Source organism: Dermacentor silvarum, chromosome 6 (genome assembly GCF_013339745.2).
Source record: "Dermacentor silvarum isolate Dsil-2018 chromosome 6, BIME_Dsil_1.4, whole genome shotgun sequence".
In the NCBI taxonomy this organism is placed as follows: domain Eukaryota; kingdom Metazoa; phylum Arthropoda; class Arachnida; order Ixodida; family Ixodidae; genus Dermacentor; species Dermacentor silvarum.
In genome coordinates, this window is record NC_051159.1 from 113,355,709 (window position 1) to 113,377,356 (window position 21,648).

At 46.4% G+C, this 21,648-nt stretch overlaps 1 protein-coding gene across 1 annotated transcript in view; it reads left to right on the forward strand.

Annotated features, from left to right (window-relative positions):
- Positions 1–988: 988 nt before the first annotated feature.
- Positions 989–21,648, forward strand: part of LOC119455855 (uncharacterized) — a 158,077-nt gene continuing 137,417 nt past the window's right edge. Inside the window, exon 1 of the mRNA XM_037717368.2 lies at positions 989–3,292. Coding sequence (XP_037573296.1) covers positions 2,809–3,292 — 484 coding nt within the window. The 5' untranslated portion in view covers positions 989–2,808. The remainder of the gene's footprint in view (positions 3,293–21,648) is intronic.

The window sequence follows — 21,648 nt, forward strand, 5'->3', positions numbered from 1 at the left end:
CACTGGGTTGAGGACAGAGCCATCCCTGTCTACTGTTTCTTCCCCTGCGTGCCGTCCTGTGGCGCTGGTAAAGATTCCTCATAATTCGGAAAAAAATATATTTACACTGACTCTAGCGCTTAAGTTCAAATCTTATTAGTAGGTCTGATTGGAAAAAAATAGGCCCAGATGAAAAATTGCTCGGAGTGCTCAGCTCTTTAAGTAAGCGCTGCAATTGTTGATATCATAGAATTTGAATATTGACGCTGCCACTTGAAGTCTACGGTAATTCTCTCCTACATTGTATCCGCATAGTGCCGACAAATGTGACACGTGGAGATGCACTCGCCATGTAGAAATTTATTATGCTAGTGTCAGTATCAGTTAACACTCTCTAGACTAAATATGCAGCTGTCACCATCTGCAGAGCAAGTAAAAAATTCAAATAATATCATACTTGAAGGCACGGCCTGAGAATTGCGTCGAAGAACATAATTGGGTACATTTAATGATTTCTTTATTACCATCTTTAAAATTTCTACCTGACAGATGATAGCACTAACAAAAAGGTTTTCCTTTGTGCCCTTTACCTTGTAAGAAATGATCTTGTCCTACTCACCAGAGATTCAGGAAGCTATTAGCTTCTGTAAACGGCCTTTGCATAAATCATTTATTGTATTTTGGACCAATTATCCTTCCAGGCAGATGAACCTGTTTAGAAGGATAAGTTCATCGCTTTCGAGAATTAAAATTTGCTGAGCCCAAACTTACCATTCTGCTAATTTTATCAGATAAAGTCTGCGTAAGCAGTGCCTACAGGCAAACGAAGTGCAAGGAAATGGCAACTTACAATTCAGCTTCTGCGTTATGTGTAACGCTTTGAAACGCCGATAATTACGACACCGTTGTGTTTTTACTCGGTGCCGCTGCTGAGATTATCGTTTCAACGAATACTGGTCTTCTCTTTAACAGCTGCTGCTGTGAGAAAAGGAGCCTAACGGGTGGCTCGTTCAAGAGGCTTCTGAAAACAACCACTCAGGAAGAGAAGTCTGAGTGGACAGACCAAGCTTCAGCGGGGAAGATGATTTGGTTTATTTATTTCGGACGCAGACAGAGCTCGCGCTTCGGGCAGCGACGAAGGTGGAGCTGGGCGTCGGGTGCCGACGGGAAGACCCCGCAAGAGGACGCATCGCCTCGCTACTACCGCAACCACCGAGCAGTGTTTTAGCCACGAAGCCACCGCCTCACCATGCGGCTCATTAGACGCAGCCGGGCAAGTCTGGGAGACACGTTCTGGCGTTTTGAGTGCCACGAAGGACACAGCGTGTCGGCGGGCAGGCCACCCGGAAACTCTTAGACATTGCTGGGCAGCTGCACATCAAGACGTAAAGGCTCTGCTGCCTCTTACTAATCAAAGTGAGAGAGAGGGAGGAAAACTACGATAATTAGTCAATCATCGACCGTGTGTATGCTTCTATCGTGTGTGTATGCTGCGCGCCAAACAATCTTCTTTTCATCGTCATTATTGCCAATAGACCAGTCGTGATCTCCTCTGCTAAGAGTCACCGCCAAAGCTCAAGCGTTCGACTCAAGAGCACCCCTTCCAATTCGTGCCTGGGTTTGTCGGCACGTCAAGTTCAAACTTTTTCGTGCGCATTGCTCAAGAAAACGGCGCATGCCACGAAGTGGAGACAAAAAGTGCCAGTCGGTACAGAGCTTCCTCGAAGGCCCTGAGTACTCGGAGGGGACACTCTGAGCTTCCTACAAGTGGATAGTCATCGGTTCCATTGGTACAAGCCAAGTGTTCTGTTTATCGCATTCGCTAAACAGGAGGCACTTCCCTTGAAGCTTCTAAAAGCAGCAGCGTAACAACATCCCGAAGAAAGCCGATCAGAAGTCGATCTGTTGTTGTGGCGGCTGTTTCTGGGGCGTACAACGACAAATGACTTTTCTTCTTTGGCGATCGCTGACTAATGGACCGGAACGAGGCTAGCGGGCCTAACTGAAGAAAGGCACAAAATCTGCACGAACAACCATCGCGCTTTGGCAGTCCCTCGAGGGGCGGAGACGGCGCCAAGAAAATACGCCTCAGCGCTCCTCTCCCGGCATCGCGCAACAAAGCCGCCAGGCTCATTGCAGAAGCCGATCTAAACATCTTCCATTCAACCCAGCCGAAGCTCTCGAAAATTGTCGACGACAACTAGACGAGCCTTCTTTGTTGGCACCGGCTCTTCCCAAATGCGCTCCTTTTCGTTCTTGCGATTCGTTCGCAGGCTTTCTTTTTTCTTTACCCATTCAAAGTAAAAATCCGATAGAGTTAAAAGCCGAACTGTCGTCTCGCTTAATTCATTGTTCTCCAGAAAAGGCGAGTTTCTTCTCACACAAACGTCGCGAGTGGTGCTTTTTGTTACTTTACCCGTGTTCGTGCTTCCCGCTAGACAGTGTGCGTGGTGTTAGAACTCGCCCGAGGGTGTGCCGGCCGCGAGACGTCGGGTCTGCACCCGAGCCAAGGCCGTCACGCTGTGGACTCTATACACGCTCCACCTGGTCTCGCAACCAGCTCGAGCAGCCGCAGCTGCCGCAATCGGAGCGCCGGCGAGCCGAGACCCCGCGGGAGGCAGCAACGCCGGCGGCAGCAGCGCACCGCCGACACGACAGTCGATCCCGCTGCGCGAACTGACTCCGTTCGACGTGCCGTTCGTGCCCGTCCCCACACCGCCGCCGCGTCGCGCCAATAACCAACTGCCAAATCGCGGCTGCCTAACGCTGAGCCAACGGCCGTACTCTACGCTAAACCGCCACGCCACGTTCGCCGAACCCGTGGCAGAAATGGCGGGGACTAGCAGCAGCGGAGGCGGTAGCGGCAGCAGCAGCGTCCAGCCCCCGCGAACGCTGCCCCCGACGCCCCGCTTCAAGAGCTTCAGCTCGTCTTGCCTGCACAGCCCGACGACCGAGCTGCACACGTACTCGGACGTGTCGCCCACAGACTTGGCGACGACGCCCACGTGGCAGGAGCGGCCGGCGTCCCGCTTCGTGTTCTCCATCTCGCCGCCCAGGGCCTCCTCCTGCCTGGGCAACCAGAGCCCGCAAGAGTACCGGCCCCTCTGTGCGGCGTCCGGTGATGGTGAACGCGCCAGGGGCGGCAGGGGTGTGCGTGGCGGAGGCCTTGGCACAGCGACCAAGGAGGACGAAGATGAGGACGTGAGTCGCAAGGCGCGCTGGATCATCATCACCACCGCCGTGTCGCTCTTTGTGATGAGTGTGCTGCTGGTGGGCATCATGCTCCGACTGGCTCCCGTCATCGACGACCTCGGTGAGTAATGGTAAAATGCTAAAAAAAGAAACGCGAACTATAGGCCAGATCTTTCCGCTCAACGTAAAAGCGGAGATCTGGTTTCTTGCCCTATAACGCGGTTTCTCACCTGTATTGAGTGCCATGGTGGCATGCACTCTCCGACGCTTTTTCCTCTGCTGCATTTTGGTAAAGACGACGAACTACTTTTTCTCACAAGTTTCGCATCGCCCAGACTGCAGTCCGAGCACAAAGCCCTTGATTTGTCGGGACAAATAACGCATAAGGTGGCGTTTAGTGACCTCGAATAAATGAAGATACTGTGGAACATAACACCGCTCTTCTTTCCGGCAGGGCCTTGCTCTCGTTAGAATATGGAGTTTGTAGGTTACTATAAGCGGACTTAGTTATCAATTTCTCTATGGCCTCCTACAGTCGCAGTAATTGTAATTTCATTACCAATAAATAATTTTTGTACTTATGAGAGCAGCAACCGGCTATGAACACTGTGTGTGATGATTACTTTAGCGTAAACAGGATCTGAGAAAGACCATCATTGTCATGGCGGAAATGTTCATGGCCGTGTCCAAAGCATGTTCGCCGACGCGTAAGGCAGCTGTAGTGATATTTTGTTGAATTGACGTGCAATGGTGCTCATCAACTGGAAGTAACGGTGACTGTGCTAAACTATATAGATTCTCATTAATCTTAAACGTTCCAGCTCTTCCACGATAAACTCACCTTCCAAAGATCTGGAGGCCTAAATCTCCAAAGGATCGTGGCAATACCAAGAAAATAACGGGCCGTAAATATAGCGCATATAGAAAAACGAAGCGCGTCTTCTAAAGAAAGAAAGTTAAGCAACTCTTGGTTGTAGACTTACCAGCAAGAAAAGAGCGGCAAATCCTCTTAAAGAAACGTCCGCTTCGCGAAGCGTCGAGTCTCCTCGGGAGCTTACTGCTACTGAAGCTCATCCGCGAAGACACGTCGTGAAAGGATCGCTCTCAACTTTAACGTCTGATTTTGGACCATCTCCCTCATCATAGCATGTAAGCACTGCATACCAAAGAATACTTATTCTAAATGTGGTTCTTTGCGCACATTTAATTACATTCTTCTGTTTTGAAGAGACAGAGACGAACACAATTATGTGATGTGTCGTCCTTACTCTGCGTGCCGCGTCTTTCGGCGTTTCAAAGACGGAGAGCTGCTGTTTATAAATTCTTCGTCTGCACGCCATTTCGTCGTTAACTTTATCGAGCGCGAGTATCTCCTAATTTGTCCAAACTAGACACAATCAGACAATCAGACTGAATATATATATATAAACCATACTTTTATATTGCGGACTAAAAGGAGCTAACTGAAAGTAGTAATGTGTCCCCGACTTCTTCAAGCAAAACAATGGCGATTATTCCACCTTAGAGGGACACTCTCAGGGCATTCGTCGGTTTAGGAGAGCGTGATGGGGATGTCGCCTCACTGAACCGTGACGCGCTTGCTTCCGAGGTTCCAGTACACGAACGTGCGAGCTCTGGCCTGCGGTGACAGAGGGCGTATAGGGTTTCGGAGAGCGAGACGCACAGCGACAAATTATCCCCGTTGACAGAGGTGAAAATGAGGCGGTTGCTACGGGGAAGGGATATTCGCTGGGCGTCTTCGTGCTTAAGTGCAGCCGTCCGAAAATGAGAAGCCGGCCTGCCGCCGGGGTACGCGGCGTCTCTTTATTTATTTTTATTATTACTATTATCATTATTACATTCTTATAAAGAGACGCGGCTAGCAACGTAGGTTGTAGTTGTTTTGCGGTTCTGGCCCGAGAACCCGATGTCAAGACCATCGTGTGATTGCAAACGGCGTGGCAGCCGCCTGGTGAGATCTGAAAAGCGTTTCACGCAGACGTGACCCTCCTTTCTCTCTATAGTGAGAGAACAACGTTAAGAGTGACGATGAAACCTCTCTTCGAGTCAGGATGCCACTGTATGTGTTTGCGGAAATAGGGAGCGTACGGGACGAGAATAGGAGGGGGGTCTTCTCTGGGAGACAAATTGGGTTTTCGCACATCATCCCACAACACCGCTCCGGCGTCGACGACACATTCCCCGGGACTCAGCGGCGTAATTCGTGTGATGGGAGTCTGGACAGCGTCCATTCCAGAAAGCAAGAAAAACATATGGGAGGAAAACAACCACTCCCGTTTCTATCTGCAGAATCCCGCCCGGAAGACAAAGAAAATGTAACTTTTGAGAAGAAAAGAAGAAACAAATAGGGGCGTGCAAACGAACATCGCGTAAATGTTCTTCAACGAATACGGAAATTACATCGAGGTCGCGCAGGCGGTGCATCTGCGATTAAACTTAATTTTTTTTTTTCGTTGTTTCTTTCGAGCCCGACAATTTTCGAGCAAAAGTCGGCAGCTGCCCGATGCCCGCTGACGGCGCAAGTCGAGATCCTTCTTCTTGAGTGAAAAATTAATGACCCCGATGCGCGAGTCGCCTCATCAATCATACGAGCGCGACTTAAACCACGCTCGACCGCTTCGCGGTGCTTTGTAGGTCGCAAGAAAAGCTGTTAAATTTTACCGAAACAAGTTGTCGAGCGGTGAAAACTATTTTTTAGATTTCCTGAAGAATAACAAATGCCTTCTCTTTTTTTTAATTTCGTTCATAAATTATGTCATGCGGATCACACGAGCACTCCGGGTAACATGTTTAATGTTCTTCACGTATTATCAGACCATAAATGACTAATTGTAGTCCTCTGCTCATCATCACACATAAAATACTACAGCTTTTTTTTCTTTTTTCTTTAAGAGTACCTTTTAAGAGAACATCTTGTTTTCGGAGGCGTAATAACCAATAGCTCAGTTTTCTATGGAAGTGCAGATCTATTCAGACGTCACCAATAAGACGTTATTTGGAATTCAATGCCAAAATTGCGAACGATTTGGATGAAATGTACAAGAAAAGTATACATCCGCTTTAAACAAAGGCATGGCACTTTTTATTTTTATTTTACAGCATTGCATTCCTCCAAGACCGTAGTGCTCAATTTCAGTGTGTCGCCTTGAAGACAAAATTGACGAGTTTAAGAAAGGCAAATTTAATAGGCAACTCAATCAATTATTTCCTCCCCTCCGTTATATTACAGCTTATTAGTAGTCTCGGCTGGACAAAATCTTTAAGGAGAGTGCCGCCATGAACCCTGTATTTTTCCTTTTGTTATTGTTTTTGTTTTTCCTCGCTAAAGTGATATTTGCATGTTATTGCCGGGCCTCAATGAGAGCCTAGTAAGCTGTTATTGAAAGGCCCGCGCACCGCAATGCTGTCAAGAAATTATGCCTTACAAATGAAGTTTACAAAATATGCCTTCGAGACAGAGATATCAAAATTAAAATTTATAATCGAGGCTCTTGCTTATGTATTTCTCAGAACTGTAACGCTTACACCACCAGGAAAGTACAGATTAAATGACAAAGTTTGCGAAAAAAATGTAATAGCTTAGTGCCCTTCCAATGCCGACATTTCTTGTGCCATAATTCACTGAATCGGTTATATTCTATGAATGTAGGTATTACTTTTGCTGTGTTTCACCACAAATGCAAACTTTTCTAATAAAGGAAATGCGAATGTTTGAAATTCTAACTGTCGTAAGCCATCCTTTCATTGTCGAGTCAATCAAGCAGTTTACCAAACTATTCAACTAAAAAGCCAAACTTATGCACCTATTTATGTGCAACAAAAAATTTCCAAATAGTTCATGTCTGTTATCTGGTTGTAACACCGCGCAGACCTCAAAACTTTCATCCGGTAAGTACGAGATGTCTAACGAGTTCTCGCACGTTGTTTGGGCACCGCTGCATACTATCGCTTCTACATGTAAAGCGCCAGAAAGCGTGAGATACGCAATCTCCTGGAACCTATTTCTAACGTATTTGTGGCGTGACGTAAAATGCTCGTGTGATGCAGGGCGATGGCACGCTGAATTTGCATATGGATTATTATGTACATGATCGTCGGCGTTAACTTTTCTTTCATCTCAAGGTGGCACCTGTAGCCATTGCAATACAAACCGGCGTCTATCTATCTATCTATCTATCTATCTATCTATCTATCTATCTATCTATCTATCTATCTATCTATCTATCTATCTATCTATAATCTTTTGTCCCAGCTTTCCACATTTAAGGAAATTAAAACGTAATCTAACACATGTTCACGTCAATTTAACTGCGTTGCACTGTTGCCTGTTGCTCTTTCCTCTGTGCGTTGAAATCGGCTTTCTCGCATAAAACCGCTTGTTCCTTCCGATTCTTTGTATGCTTTCAGAAAGTTGGCTTTGCAAACACACATACTTGTCTAACACAAAAAACAAAAAGAAATAAACGCTATACCAGCTATGATGCTGGAGGTTGTGCTTGTGGAGTTGGAAGCTTTGACCTGAGCTTCCGCAAGCACGGCTGGACTCTAGTTTCTCAAGGGCTATCATACCACAACATCTTTTGAATATGAATACTTAAGAGAGAGACAGAGAGAGAGAGAATGAAAAAAGAAAAGCAGTAAAGTTAACCAGAAGAAAAATCCGGTTTGCTACCCTACACGGGGGGGGGGGGAGTTGAGAGAGGGGAGGGGGGGCGCAGAAAGGTAAGAAGGAAAGCGAGAAGAGAGAAACACAGCATATGACACACTTTCACTGCCACTTCTCACACTATCATTTTTCAGTGCTAAAGTTATGATGATTAATGGGCGCAAGGGCCAGATGTAGTACTAGAGTCGTACTAGGGTCGTATTAGAGTACTAGAGTCGCTTGTCCCGGTTTGTTGTCTGTAATAAATGCCGCCATGCATTCGTAGTCCTGTTCTGCGACGTCTTGTGAAATCGGTATTCTAAAATCATTTGTTCTGACAACGGTATGTCGTAGGTACAAGTTAGCGGAGTCGCGAGCATCTGTTTCTGCACATTGTATCGAGGACAGGTCACGCAAAATGTCCCTTCGAGACCGCAGTCATCACAGGCAGTGTTGTCAGCCATTCAAAAAAGGAAGGCGAAATATTTTCTAAAGGCTACTCTTAGCCCTAACACACAAAGCAGCGCAGCATCGCGTGTGCTAAGTCCTTGTGGAACGCAAAGGCGTATCAATTCACAAGAATTGATACCACTGTCGCACTTGAATGCATTAGGGGTACCTCGCGTGCTGGCACAACGCTTGACGCTCGCTAGGTTAGCACACATGAACCCTTAAGAATCCCTACAAATCCACGGTTGGGGATGGCTGTACCGCAGCGATGTTATATATTCCTACGGTAGGAAAAAAAACGAAGTATACTAACGGCGTGCCTGAGACAGCTAACGCTATCTTAGAACTGTGAGAAATACGGCCACACGGTGAAATAAATCGTGCTTCTGCAACGCCTCAGCATTACGTTGGGAGGCACTGAGGAGGCACATATTTTGATATGCTCTAGTACACCATGGCACTAGAGTATGTTTTGCGTTCGAAAATCACAGCTGCAAACAACTGGATCGCCGTTGAGAACAGGACCGAATGAACAACGCGGGACTGAACGTGCCATGTTGTACACAAAAGCAATTCACTGGGATCCGGGCGTAGCTCTTGAATGGGTCACTAGTCGATGTTGTATTGCGGGACAAAGATTGGGCGCACCCATAAATAAAGCTTCCATACACGCATGCCACTGTAATAAGTATTGTGTTCTGCAGACATGATTTTATGACACGGTTATTTTATGTCATCCGAAGCCCCTGCATGTTGCACTGGGTTAATTCAAGCTACCGTCAGGACTGCCCGTCTAGACTAGATACAAATCCATGATTCAAGTTTCCGCCAAGACCAAGATGAGATGACGTCGTGAGACATTACTCCACAGATTGAGGCTGTCAGTTATGTCCACTTGGCAACAGCTGCCCAAGATATGCCGCGAAAATAACTCAAACCGCGTGGCGTGAGAGACTGTACAAAACCATATCGTTTGTACTTTATACAAGAGCCCTGAATGCGACTGACAACGTCAATCGCTTGGCCAGACATTTTTTGCTTCGACGACAGCTTGCTATCGGCGAAGAGGATTCTTGAAAACTGGACAGACAGTTCGAGTGTGCGATAGGCAGCAAGAATGTCACTGATATTTTTTTTTTCGGTAGAACGATTTTGACTGTAGGCTTTAATACCGTTTCCTAATCCCTCACCCTCTCTCAGCTGAGCTGGTGTACAAAGCTCTCTGTTCTGATCATCATCATCTTCATCCCTTCGTTCACCTTTCTATCATGTCTCCTTCCTCTATAAATGGTAGAGCAGGCCAGAGGCTTTATACTCGAAACAACTTCTCCACCGTTTTTTTTTTTTCTTTCTTCTCCATCGAGGGTACTTCTCTCTCTATGTGTGTGTGTTTTCTCTAAGCAGAGCAATAAAACGGTAACTGTGAATAACGTCATCTATCATGTTATTATCTATCATTATCTATCAATAATGTCTTGTATCAATCATGATGTGTATCGTTGTCCGCAAATATATCGGCTTTGAGCATTGCGCGGCCTCCTCTCTTGACTCTCCTAACTTGACTCTCCTCTCCTAACTTCATGTTAATTCAAGCATTGATTTTTGAGATAATGAGTGAGGAGGGGGAGGAGGATGCGCATGCGCAGTAGGGGTGTGGACGCCACACGGCGGGTTCAGGGAGGGACATAGCCCCGAGCATAAGATGCTTCGCATCTAAAAGACAAGCAAACGTTGCGCAGGATAGCATACAGGAAGCAGACGTCCGGATGCTCTGTAACAAGCCATCGAAAGCGTTTTATTGGCAGGGGCTTGTGGCTCTGCCTCAGAAATAAGCGAGCGCTTGATGCATCATTGGTCGAACTTGGGGCCTATGCAGCGAGGACTGGGCTGCACGACTTCACCTAAATCAGGATAATGACTTGTCACACAGCTGTGGTGAATAGCGCGTCAGAGCAGAGCTGCCGATCAATGGGCAGCACGTCTGATGTGACAGGGAGAGACAAACGATGACTTGAAGCAGACATTTCTAACAATGGCTACTAAGGAACACATGAGTCTAGTGTCGACGATAACACATCAAGCTGATACATCAATCCAAGGTTGAGTGAGGGCGTGAAGGTTTGAGTACCGGCCACGGTAGCTTAGTCACCATAGATCTACTGAGCACTGGATCGAGAGTTGGATTCGCAGCCACATGAGGCACATTTGGATGAGAGTGGCTTGCAATGCACGTTAAAGCACTCCGAGGGTGCTGGATGCTGAAAATTAACCTGTAGGCTTACATAGACACTCATAGACCACTATTATCGAGCGTTCGACGAAAGCTCGTCTCAAGAGAAAATAACAGAGTTGAAGAACTGTAGACTCGCCAAACGATCAACGAAAATATTTTTGACGTTTCGACACCCAATACGGGTGTCTTGTTCACAATGAACGAGAGAGAGAGAGAGAAACGAGAAGGGAAAGGTAGGGAGGTTAACCAAGGACGTGCCCGGTTGGCTACCCTACGCTTGGGGAGAGGGAAAGGGGAAGACTAGATAAGATAAAGAACGAGGTGCAGAAGAGAATGGGGTGCTCTCCAACCCTTAGTGTTGTAGATAATCAGTTGTTGTTTTTTTTCGAGAGCGACACGGAAGGGGCGCTGACGCAACTCGGGACAAGCCGATCGATGCACGATGCTTGGAAAATTTATCGGATGAACTGTTCTCTATATCTTTTGATTATGACAGTCTGGTCTAAAAGTTGGGAACACCCATGGGCACATGTGGCGCAGTGCAAGGCCGTATTGCTGCCCGATTTTAGCATTGAGTTGTTGGCGTGTTTGCGTAGGTGGTCACTGATACATCGGCCAGATAGGCCGATGTGAACACGTCCACAAGACAGAGGTATTTTGTAAACGACACCACACTTGCCTTCCACATAGCCTCTGGCATGGTTCTTGCTTCAGGGTTTAGGTTGTTCGCCAGTCGCATTCACGCGCTTGCACAAACTGCACAGTTTATTGGAAACTGAAAACACAACCTAAACTACGGCGCGTCCCGCAGCCTTCTTGATTCTATGTAATACTATATAGATGCACATAAGGGATGACGGCGGTTTCTTTCCTGTCATTTTTCTTCGGTGGTGTCAATAAAATTAGTTGGAAGCAGCGCTCTGTTTGTATCCTTTTTGCTGTCAGTGTCTTTGTGCGCTTGACCGGCCTTCTTTTTAAGTTCCCAGTTTCGCCTATATAGAACACCTGGCTTCCCTGACACGGAATTTCGTAGACGAGGCTGGGGTTTTCTTTTTTTTTTTTTTTTTTGCTTTTTCGAGCCGGTCTTTGACTCTGACGAGTTTCTGCTTTAGTTTGCATGTAGCGACGTGGCAGATTTGGGCTTGAAAATCCTTGAAATTGACTCGCTTTCCCCTCGTGCATAAAGAACTGAAGCCCGCTTCTTCGTTGTCGTTGCTCTGGAGCAACGAAAACATTAAATGCACGTAGATGGTTTGTGCTGTTTCACAAACTGGTTGTTATGATGCTTTAGACATTTTAAGGGAGATGTAAAACTAATCTGTTATTTATCACATTGAAACTACCCATAGAGCTTCACAGGCTATTTGAGGCATCGTATTCCCCACCATACGCCCACCATAAAGCATCTCTATGCCCACTAGGACGGCAACATTGTTCTTGTGAACACATTTGCCCTAACTTTGCGCACCTGCGGGCAGGTATACCCTCGCTTTGGCGAAGGACTTCAATTTGAGGCTCGTCTGAAAGTCAGTCAAGGCACTCCCTCTCTGTATTGCCTGGTGATGACACCTAGCATGTTTGCTCTATAGTGCTTCCCCGCTCTTGTCAGCAGGTGGTCCTACACGTGGGAGTAGTGCAGGTCATACCACATACAGCGTGAATCACGTGATTATTTCGGAACCACATTACCCTGACTGTTCTCCCTCGGGCCATGTAACACTTATTGCGACACCTTATGCTCCTAACATTTCATTATGGAATCACTTGTGTTTTCAGCGGTTCTATGAACATTCCACAGCATTTTCACGGCTCTTTCATCCCTTAGTCTCACCTATCGCTTGGTGGAGGAGGAAGGCGTCCAGAGTAAGGGCAAATATCTCACTCAAGCATCACGTAGGACCAATGAGTAGGAAACAATTGCGCTAATGCCTATCACTCGTTATTCGGCCACAGAACTGTGTGCAAGGAAATGCCGACTTCAATTGCAAACCCTGCACGCAACAAAACAATAGGATGCGACTAGTTCTTTCGGTGAGCGCAGCCACTCTCGTTTAACTTTGCAAAGAAGCCGGAATGTAGTTTCGTTCCGCCGTAATCCATAGTGCGCAAAACTCACCGGCCGGCGAACGGAGCACATCGTTGCGAGTTTCATTCGCATTCTTCGGATGTTGGTTTTTGTTATTATTATCATCTCTTTATATAAAGCCACAAACAGCCTTTAGGTCTGAGTTTCTCCCGCGTACCACAGGCCAGACACGAGTTCCCGGCTTCTCGATTATTTTTTTTTCTTTTTTTTTTTCTTGCGATGCCTGCGTGGGCGAGCTCGGCGACTAGCGTGGGAGTCTCTCGCGGCCCGAGTGCTCTTTTATGCGATCCACTCGCACGGATGCCCGACTCCCTTGAGGCGCCCACCTGTGCTCTGTGCAAAGGACGCCGCTTTTCCGTCATCGATCGGGCCGCAAAACATCCCCCGAGCCCCCAACGCGGTACAGGCTCAACATTAAGGCTCCACGCGCTCAGATTTTGCCACGACGCGCAGCGACGTCACACCGCCAGCAGCCAGTAGTGCGAACGGATTGCGTATCCCAGCGCGGAGGATTAAGCGCGCGCGAATATGCGCCAGTGAACACTCTCAATACAGCCAACTCTCTGCATCTACCACCACCCAAAGTTTCCATAATGAATGAGGGTATCAGCGAACGCGATGTGGGAAAAGGAAGAGTTCAGAAAGCGCATTAACAAAATAGATGCACGTTCAAACATCGCCTAAAAGGCCAACAGAGTGGGACTCATTATGTTCGCTGTGTTGTTCGCCTGTCTCGTTTGACGTTCTCAGCCATTTAGTTGTCTTTATTTCTAAAGTAACTTCCGCAAACGTTTCCCAGCAACCCAATCATAAAACAACGGCAAAAAATTGACCGACGATTACGATACTCCCTAATGCAAAATAGTGCTGCTCTATACGTTTTATTTATTTATTTATTTATTTATTTATTTATTTATTTATTTATTTATTTATTTATTTATTTATTTATTTATTTATTTATTTATTTATTTATTTATTTATTATTTATTTATCGATATATTGGCTGGCGCGGATAATCTGTCTCGTGCGGCACGTTGCAAACGGAACGAAGTGTGGCGCAGCTGTCTCGCCAATCGGGAGATAGCGCGAGGCAGCGCGAGGGTGGGATTCACAACAGCCGCCGCAGACAGACCTTCACTCATGCAGCGCTTTGTTTCCATACATGGTATCGGTGAACGAGCTCACCGCATGCCTTATCGATGGCGTCATCGGTGAACAGACGATGCGCGCTACTCTGGCGCCTTCTTGTAGTGTTTTCCCGAGCGTGAAAGGAGCCCGCGAACACACGCAAAGTGCCTCGAGCGGCCAGTCGCATGGCAATATTGCCTGTATTCGTGGGCTTCTTTCACACTCGGAAAAAAACTTTTGTGTAGCACGTGTTGAGCAACCGAAAGTTGTGTCGGGAGTTCATGTTGCTCTACAATTTTCTTATTTACACTTTTCATCTCATTATAGTATTCGAGAAAGTTGATTATTATTTAGGACTAATTATGTAATTACGCGGAATGAAAAATATCATCAGAGTACCTCCAAGCAACGGCAAACAAGATTAGCTTGGTTCTGTCCAGCTACGTGGCATTTGCATACTTTAACGCTGTAGCGTTAAGGGCCCCATGTCGCAGAAAATCCGGCGTCGGTGTTGGCGTCAGCGTCGGCGCTGGCGTTGGTGTTTCTTGAGCAATAATTGCCGCATATATTTACATATATGTATATGCCATGCCTTACTATATGATATGCTGTATACAGGGTGTCCCAGCTATCACTCAGCACGATTTAAAAAAAGACGAATGGCGTTACGCGGAACAAACCCAGTGCGCATTGTTTCCAGTACAGTGGAGTAGCCGCCAATATTTTTTTCGTTACTGAGATTGAATTAATTATTTGTTATTAATTATCTAACTCGAGAAGTACTGTCCTAATTATCAAAGTGTCAATGAGAAAGCTGTAGAGCAACATGAAAAACTCCCGATACCGCTTTTCGTTGCTCAATACGTGCTACATAAAAGTGTTTTTCCGAGCATGAAAGAAGCCCGGGAATACACGCAAACTGCCTCGAGCGGCCAGTCGTGCGGCAATTCTGCGTGCACCCTTCTTGATTAATGTCAGCTATTAGCCAGTAGCAGCAGTGTATGTGAATCTGCTATATTGCGATATATCTGCTATATTGCGCAGAAAAGATTGCGGATCAGGCTTCTGTTGAAAAGAGATTGTTTGAGAGAAAGGTGACTTCGCGCTCCGCTTGAGCGCTCCACGCGCCGCGCATGACTGCAAAACTTGGCTGAGATGTTAACAGCCGCACGGGCTATCCGCGGACTATGTTTTCTCACCAAGCCCGAGGGGTGTTTCAGGACCCCTTTAACGTACATCGAACGCGTGGTAAACGAGCGTTCTTGCAATTTGCCCCCGTGGAAATGCGGCCTCCGGGATCGGGAATCGAACCTGCGACCGCCTGCTTAGCCCCGGGACGCCATAGCCACTCAGCCAGCGTGGCGGGTAATTTTATAATTATTTCGCATTGTTTTCACTCGAGTTAAACGTGATTACCTGTAAATATTACTTAAATTTTGCTTCTAGCCTTTCGGGGGATCTAGCTTCTAAAGCAACCTGACAACGGCTCAAAATATTAAAGCTTTAAAATCGGAAGCCTAACGAGTATACAACACATGCGGCGTACTTGAGCGCCCAAATTTATAATGGCAGGCACTGAAAATTTCAGTGCACTATGTAGATTAGAAGTTAGGATATTTGGCGAAAATGTTTAGTGGTGAACTGCTCAAAAGAACGCTCGTAACGGAAAGGCCCAATCAGTTGTCTTCCTTTGTGTCATTGCTGTCCTTTCCCGTAGCTTTGCAGTGTGAACTACATTGTGACTGCGTACATGAGTACGCGTCACAATGGCTTAGTGGGCGGCTGAGTGTGAGGTGACGTCTTCAATTCTCGGTCACAGTGGTGACATTCCAATGACTGCGGAAGGCAAAAGCAAGAACAAACTGCAGCAGTTCATCTGACTTCGAACTCATTTCCTTCGACAACAGCACTCTCTCGCAGCGTGTACCGCAGTTGCCTCATAACGAACTTCTTTGCGATGCACACAACGTAGTCGTCATCGTCCGTTTCTGTATTGTCTTCTGTGGCCTGAGAAATACATGCGCAGACGCCACCACTGCGATTCCCCGTGGAGCACTAAATCCTGCACAAATTTCTATGCCTGTTTGTTGCGCGATAGCTCAGTGGTGAGCGTATTCAGCCTCCAATTGCACATTGGCGCAAATGGATGAGTTCGATCTCCTCTGGAGGGCAAAGTTTCGTTTTTCGTCGCCATGCATGCTGAGTGTTTATTGCAAGAGTGATGAGGGAGATGTAATACTGCATCAAGGAGGCCAATTCCTATTCTTGTGAGGGAGGGAGTGTCTTTGCTGAAGCTTAGTAGACCTTCCTAATTTGGTTACACCTGAACTAGTACAGCCCCACTGACTCCCGACGGTTTCTTTTTTCTTTCTTTTTTTGCCGGTGTTAGGCAAATTGTGAGACCGTGGTCAGACAGGTGTCCGACAGGGGTAATTGGAGATCGCTGGGAGAGGCCTTCATTCTACAGTGGGCATAAAAATAGGCTGATGGTAGTGGTGGTGGTGATGCTGATGGTATGGTGAGGATAGAGCTGAGCAAGCCTTGGGAGCGTGTTAGTTGATATCCCATAAGTGTATTTGAAGACCGAAATCGGACACAGGAAACAGGTAAACAGACACAGATGAGTACTTGACACGACAGTCAGGACAAGTGACAAGTGACAGCGTTTGGTTGGGCACCCTACGCTGGATGAAGGGAAAATCGAAATAGAACACAGAGAGGAAAGCTGTGCGTGCGTGCATGTGCTCGGAGAGCACCACGCAGTCAAAGGCGCTCGCGCAAGCCAGTTGTTTTCAAAAGGGACAGAAGTGCTTTCACTGCTTTTTTTGCCGATGAACGATAGGGACGGTGTTCCAGTAGTGTCTGTACGCTCATTGGACGATCATCTGGTCGCCTCAATGCAACTTAGACATCGATTGTCTTAATATGTCAAATTGAGGACAGTGGCACAATATAGGGTCTATGTATTCCTCAAAGCCGTAGACATCACATGCAGGACTGTACATGGGAGCGCAGAAATTGTTTTCCTCAGCAACTACTGCGACTATATTGATGAGGCGCATTGCATTTCAGCGAGAAAGTTAAGGTTTAGGGACTCTAGAGGCAGTTTTCTTTTGATTTAGGCCGTCCCTTTTTTAGAGAGCTTCAGGAAAACTAAAAAAAAAGAATGTTAAAACTGAATTATCAAGTTGAGAACTCTGTAACTCACCAATGAAAAACGAGCTTACGCTACCACAGCTTTCAACCTGAACACATCACATTTACGTGAACAATCGCACAGTGGCTTGAAATTAACTTCACATACAGTATAACCTATACGGTCTTAAAAGATTATAAGTACACCGGAACACTGTATAAGTACACCGGAACAATGCAGAAAAGTCACTTTTGTGATTGTTTAAAACAATGAAACATTGCTAGCGCCTCTCACACTGTTGTGGGGTTCGCGCTTGCACGCGTTCAGTTCATATTCCTTGCCTCCTCTCCCTATTTTTTCCCTTCTGCCAGCGCTGGGTTGCCAACAAGCTTTTTCAGTCAACATTCCTATATATATCTTCTCCCTTTCTCTTTATTGAGGTAATAATTGCATCAGACGAAGATGCGCTGCCATCTTTCATTGCCATGGGGCCAGTGTTCATTCGCATAAATTTCTGCCTTCAATAACTTCTCTTCTTTATCTTTAAAACGTACTTTTTATTTTCAAATTATGTTGGTCTCTACAATGGGATTCGTTACATCGCTTCAAATCACAACTTTTCAAACGCGAGATCAGACCTTCGTCTGGTCATGTTTAGCCTTCTTCCGTACACCAATTGATTACAGTAATGTCTCCATAGCATATGTACCACACCTGCTGCTGTCGGCAGAAAATTAGACCCACGTTATAGTCTGGCACTTCCAAAGAATTCGTTAGCTTACGCACTAAACACAGCAGGGAAAGCTCAAACAGGCAACTATAGAAAGAGCGACAATATGTGCACATACTATAGCTCCTCAAAAAATGCAATAGCCGACACACTTAAGTAGTGCCAAAAACACAATGATGAAGTTCCATAACGCTCAGGTGCAAAGTTTTAAAATAACAAAGAAGTGGTCATTGCAATGTTCGACTCATCGCAACACGCATGCATTCAAAGTGACCACAGTGGCACACAATACTTCTTATCTACCGCCAGATGCATTTACAGCCTCGCGCTATTGAAGCATTATCGAGATATCAGCATTTCAGCGCGTTTCGGCGAAGGGATTTTATCACTGTCGCTCCAGCGTCTTGCCAGATGGCCACAGCAAATGTCGCTGTGTAGTCAGATGGCTGTCGGATAGTGTTAGTTGCGGCAAGCTGAGAGACTCGTCAGCGAAGAGTGTCTCCTGTATGCAATTATTTTTGTCCACTCAGCTTCAACTTTCAAATGCTCAATCAGCCGAAATTATTAGAGGCCGGCCCAGCACCTAATGGCCATCCGATAGGTTCTAGCTACACATAATGGGGAGCAAGCTTTAACTTCGATTAGGCTTTGTGAACGTGCTCATCAGAAGCCTAATTGACGCACTTTTGTACATTAAGAGACTGATTAGCGCGTAAATTATCGCCAGTTGTTCAACTGGTACCTTCGCCGTATCTCATATGTCCTATTTAAAAGCATTTCCTATTGTCCGCTCTCAAATATCCCCTGTAAGCTGCATTACATTACAGCTTTGTCGCGGTAAAGCAGACCTCGCTGACTGAGCGACTTGTTCAAGTAAATTATACGACCTCTGTGCAGTAGTATAACTAGCCTTCCTATTTAGTAGCCTGATTCGGTATCCCTTCTATGCTCTTTGTTGCTTTCTTCTTTCGATTATATATTCTTGGGTGACCGTCTACGATAATGTCAATTACTTTCCCGGTGTACAAGCCCACCATCAGGAAAAAAAAAGCACTTTGTCTTGACCACGCTTTCCAAATCACATTTCTTTAGTAATATATTTTTTTATTTTTGCTGCAGACTTCAACAACTCCAGATGAGATACGCAAACAAGAGCCAACAATTTGTGCGAGTTATTAACGTTTCGTTTAGTAAAATGAAAAGTTAGGAACAAACCTCTGAAAGTATGTAAGAAATAGGTCGTCTGAGTCTTGTTTGTGGTAAAATTCAGAAGCGTATTGCACGTGCAGCAATGTTTGCAGGTTACATGAATATTTTTACTATCTGCGTCTGATCAGATAACCATTAACGAGCGAAAGCATCCACCATTTTGAGGATTTTCGCACCTCTTGAGCTACTGTAAGTTTTCTGACGTCTGGCCTAAGAAAAGACCAAGGCGCCACTCATGCTAATGTTCGATTACATGCGCATGTCCTCAGACAGGAAGTTTAGCTCTTGTTGGAGCTTTTCTCAAAATCAGCACAAAAAGAAAATCAGCCCGTGCTGTCATTTGGTATAGTGCTCTAGATCTTTGAAGCTGCGAGAATAGGTTAAGTGGATAATTAAGCACTAAAGACGACATCGTCATTGCCTTTGAAACATCGCCTTCAATAGATGAAATTTAGTTATCGATCCACCTGCGTTCAACAAGGCTTCGTCAGACGCACTATGGTCAGCGACGATTCAAAGATGGATGCGGTGTCCAGAAAAGCGCTGCGGTTGCAACCACCAGGCATACAATAATCGCTTAATATATGGCGCCTTTCAGGACCGACGCTTATTTACACATTATCACACTGGCCTGAACCAAAAAAATCAAAGCCCCTTTCTTAAAGAAAGATGGTTGAACGCGAAGCTTTCTCCCATGCAAACTGAGTCAAAGTCCAAAGCCAACGACCACGCAACGAACCCAAGAAATGTTGAGCGACCCGATGCGATGCATATGTGATTTGATTGCTTGTTTAGGATTGTATTTCTTTAACGTTGAAGTTGAATAAAGGCACATTTCGTTAAGTTGCATAGCCTGTATTTTATATCATGCAGCCGTTGATTACTCGCATGCATTCACACTTTCACGGACGACTCTACACTTGCGCAGTTTTGCCTTGGGATCGCTGTGGTAGACGGTCAGAGCCTCTGCCGTTGCCGATACAGGGGATAGGCCTTAGGGGCACGATCGCGCTCGCGCTTACGTTCGCGTACGGCAGCCTCTTCTGCCGTGCGCTGCACCCGCGGCCTGCCTATGGTGACGGCCGGGAATGCATTGCGTGACGCGCGCATAATGCAATGCAGATATATACAGTTCGTCTGGGTAGCGTGGCGTTGCAGTTCCCGATGTTCTTATCGGTACAACTGGACATGTAAACTGTAGTGTTGTACGATTGCGTGCGCAGATGCGCAAATAGTTCCAGTGTGTGAGTTGGCTTTCCTGCAGTGCGTTTTCGGCGCTCACGGACGAATCAGTGATACATAGAAATCTTCGCTTTAAAAACTTTGACAGTCTCCAGCTCTCACTTTCCCAGAGGATGCGAACACCCATCACACAGAACCGCCTCATCGGTCACATATGCAGGCATTATCCTATAGTGCACGCGCTGCTAGGATTGTCCCTGAGGCCTCACCACACACTATATATATACATGCGATCCTACGTCACGTCGTCATATCCTCTGTTGTTCTTGAACAAAAAAATTTAAGCCAGTTCCACGCTTGTGGAATCTGATGATACAGCGGAGCTCTGCAAGCGTGGGTATATATAGCGTAGTGGATATATGACGCTCGCCGTCAGACCCGGGTTTAAATCCTACATCTCTCTTTCTTTGTCTTTCTTTTTCTCTCGCTCTCATTTTCTCTTTCTCTCGCCCATAGCAAGTTGTGTTACAATCGTCGGTGCCACGCAATCATATGGTTCCCATAAATGCATGTTCTGCCAGCTGGGTGTATAACCTAGTGGTTACGACGCTCGCCCTCGGACCGTGGGTGCCCGCGTTGGAATCCCGCCCCACCAAGAAAGTTCGTTTTGTTTTATTTCTTTATTTCTATCGCAGTCTGTCTGTCTACCTTTCTTTCTTTCTCTGCACCTCCTCTCCTCAATCCACACTCTCTCCCCTTCACTCGAAACTGCGAACACCATCGCTCCTTAGGGATCAACCTCGACCTTAAACAGCTCCGCTGTTAAAATTTATTCTGCCCTCCCAGGGAACAAATGGATGAGAGCAGTTCGTTGCATTTCCGTCTGCTATCCTACAAGCTGGCTTCTTCCAACACGGCGTCTTATTACGGAGAAGTCAGCTTTCACGAAGGTGTTTGGTGGCAAACAGAAACTTTCCTTCCCTTGCAGCGCGCTTCCATTCCTTAACTATATTTTTGTTTTCTTTTTTTTTTTAATGCGAAGCTTTTTTCGCCAACTTCAGGCACTTCGCGCGTGCTACCTGCGCTCGAGCCAGGTGGCACGCGTAAGAAGATCCGGGCACCTCGGTTTCGGAACACCGGTTGTAGGTTGCCTCCGTACGAACAGCGCTTCAAAAGCCAGTTCAGCACGAGCGATGATTTCCGATCGCCGGACAGCAACGCGCCGCCTCCTCGTTCCTCCCTCTACTCGCACCTGAATTTCACGGCCCTTCTCGTCTTTACCAGGACGTTTAATCGAACATCGAGGTGTGCTCCTTCGTGCTGTACATGGAGTCTGAACGCGACAATGCTGCGCCTAACTCCAGCATGGCAGCGTCATCACAGCGACTATAGGGTCAACGATACCGTTTTTTTTTTTTACTCTCACACAGAAGTTCTTAGATGGCCGCAGCTTCGTCTAAAAGTGTGCTAACGCGTACTTCGTGTTCCTCGGGTTTTTTTTTTTTTTCGTATAGAGAATGAAAGATGCCGCATCATAACCGATAACTGCCGCCCGCAAAGCTATCGGATAGCGGCTAGGTAACAATGCCGAGTGTGGTACATTTCAGCTTTCGAACTTGTCGTTGTACTTCTGAACCTGGTGATTTTACACCGGCCT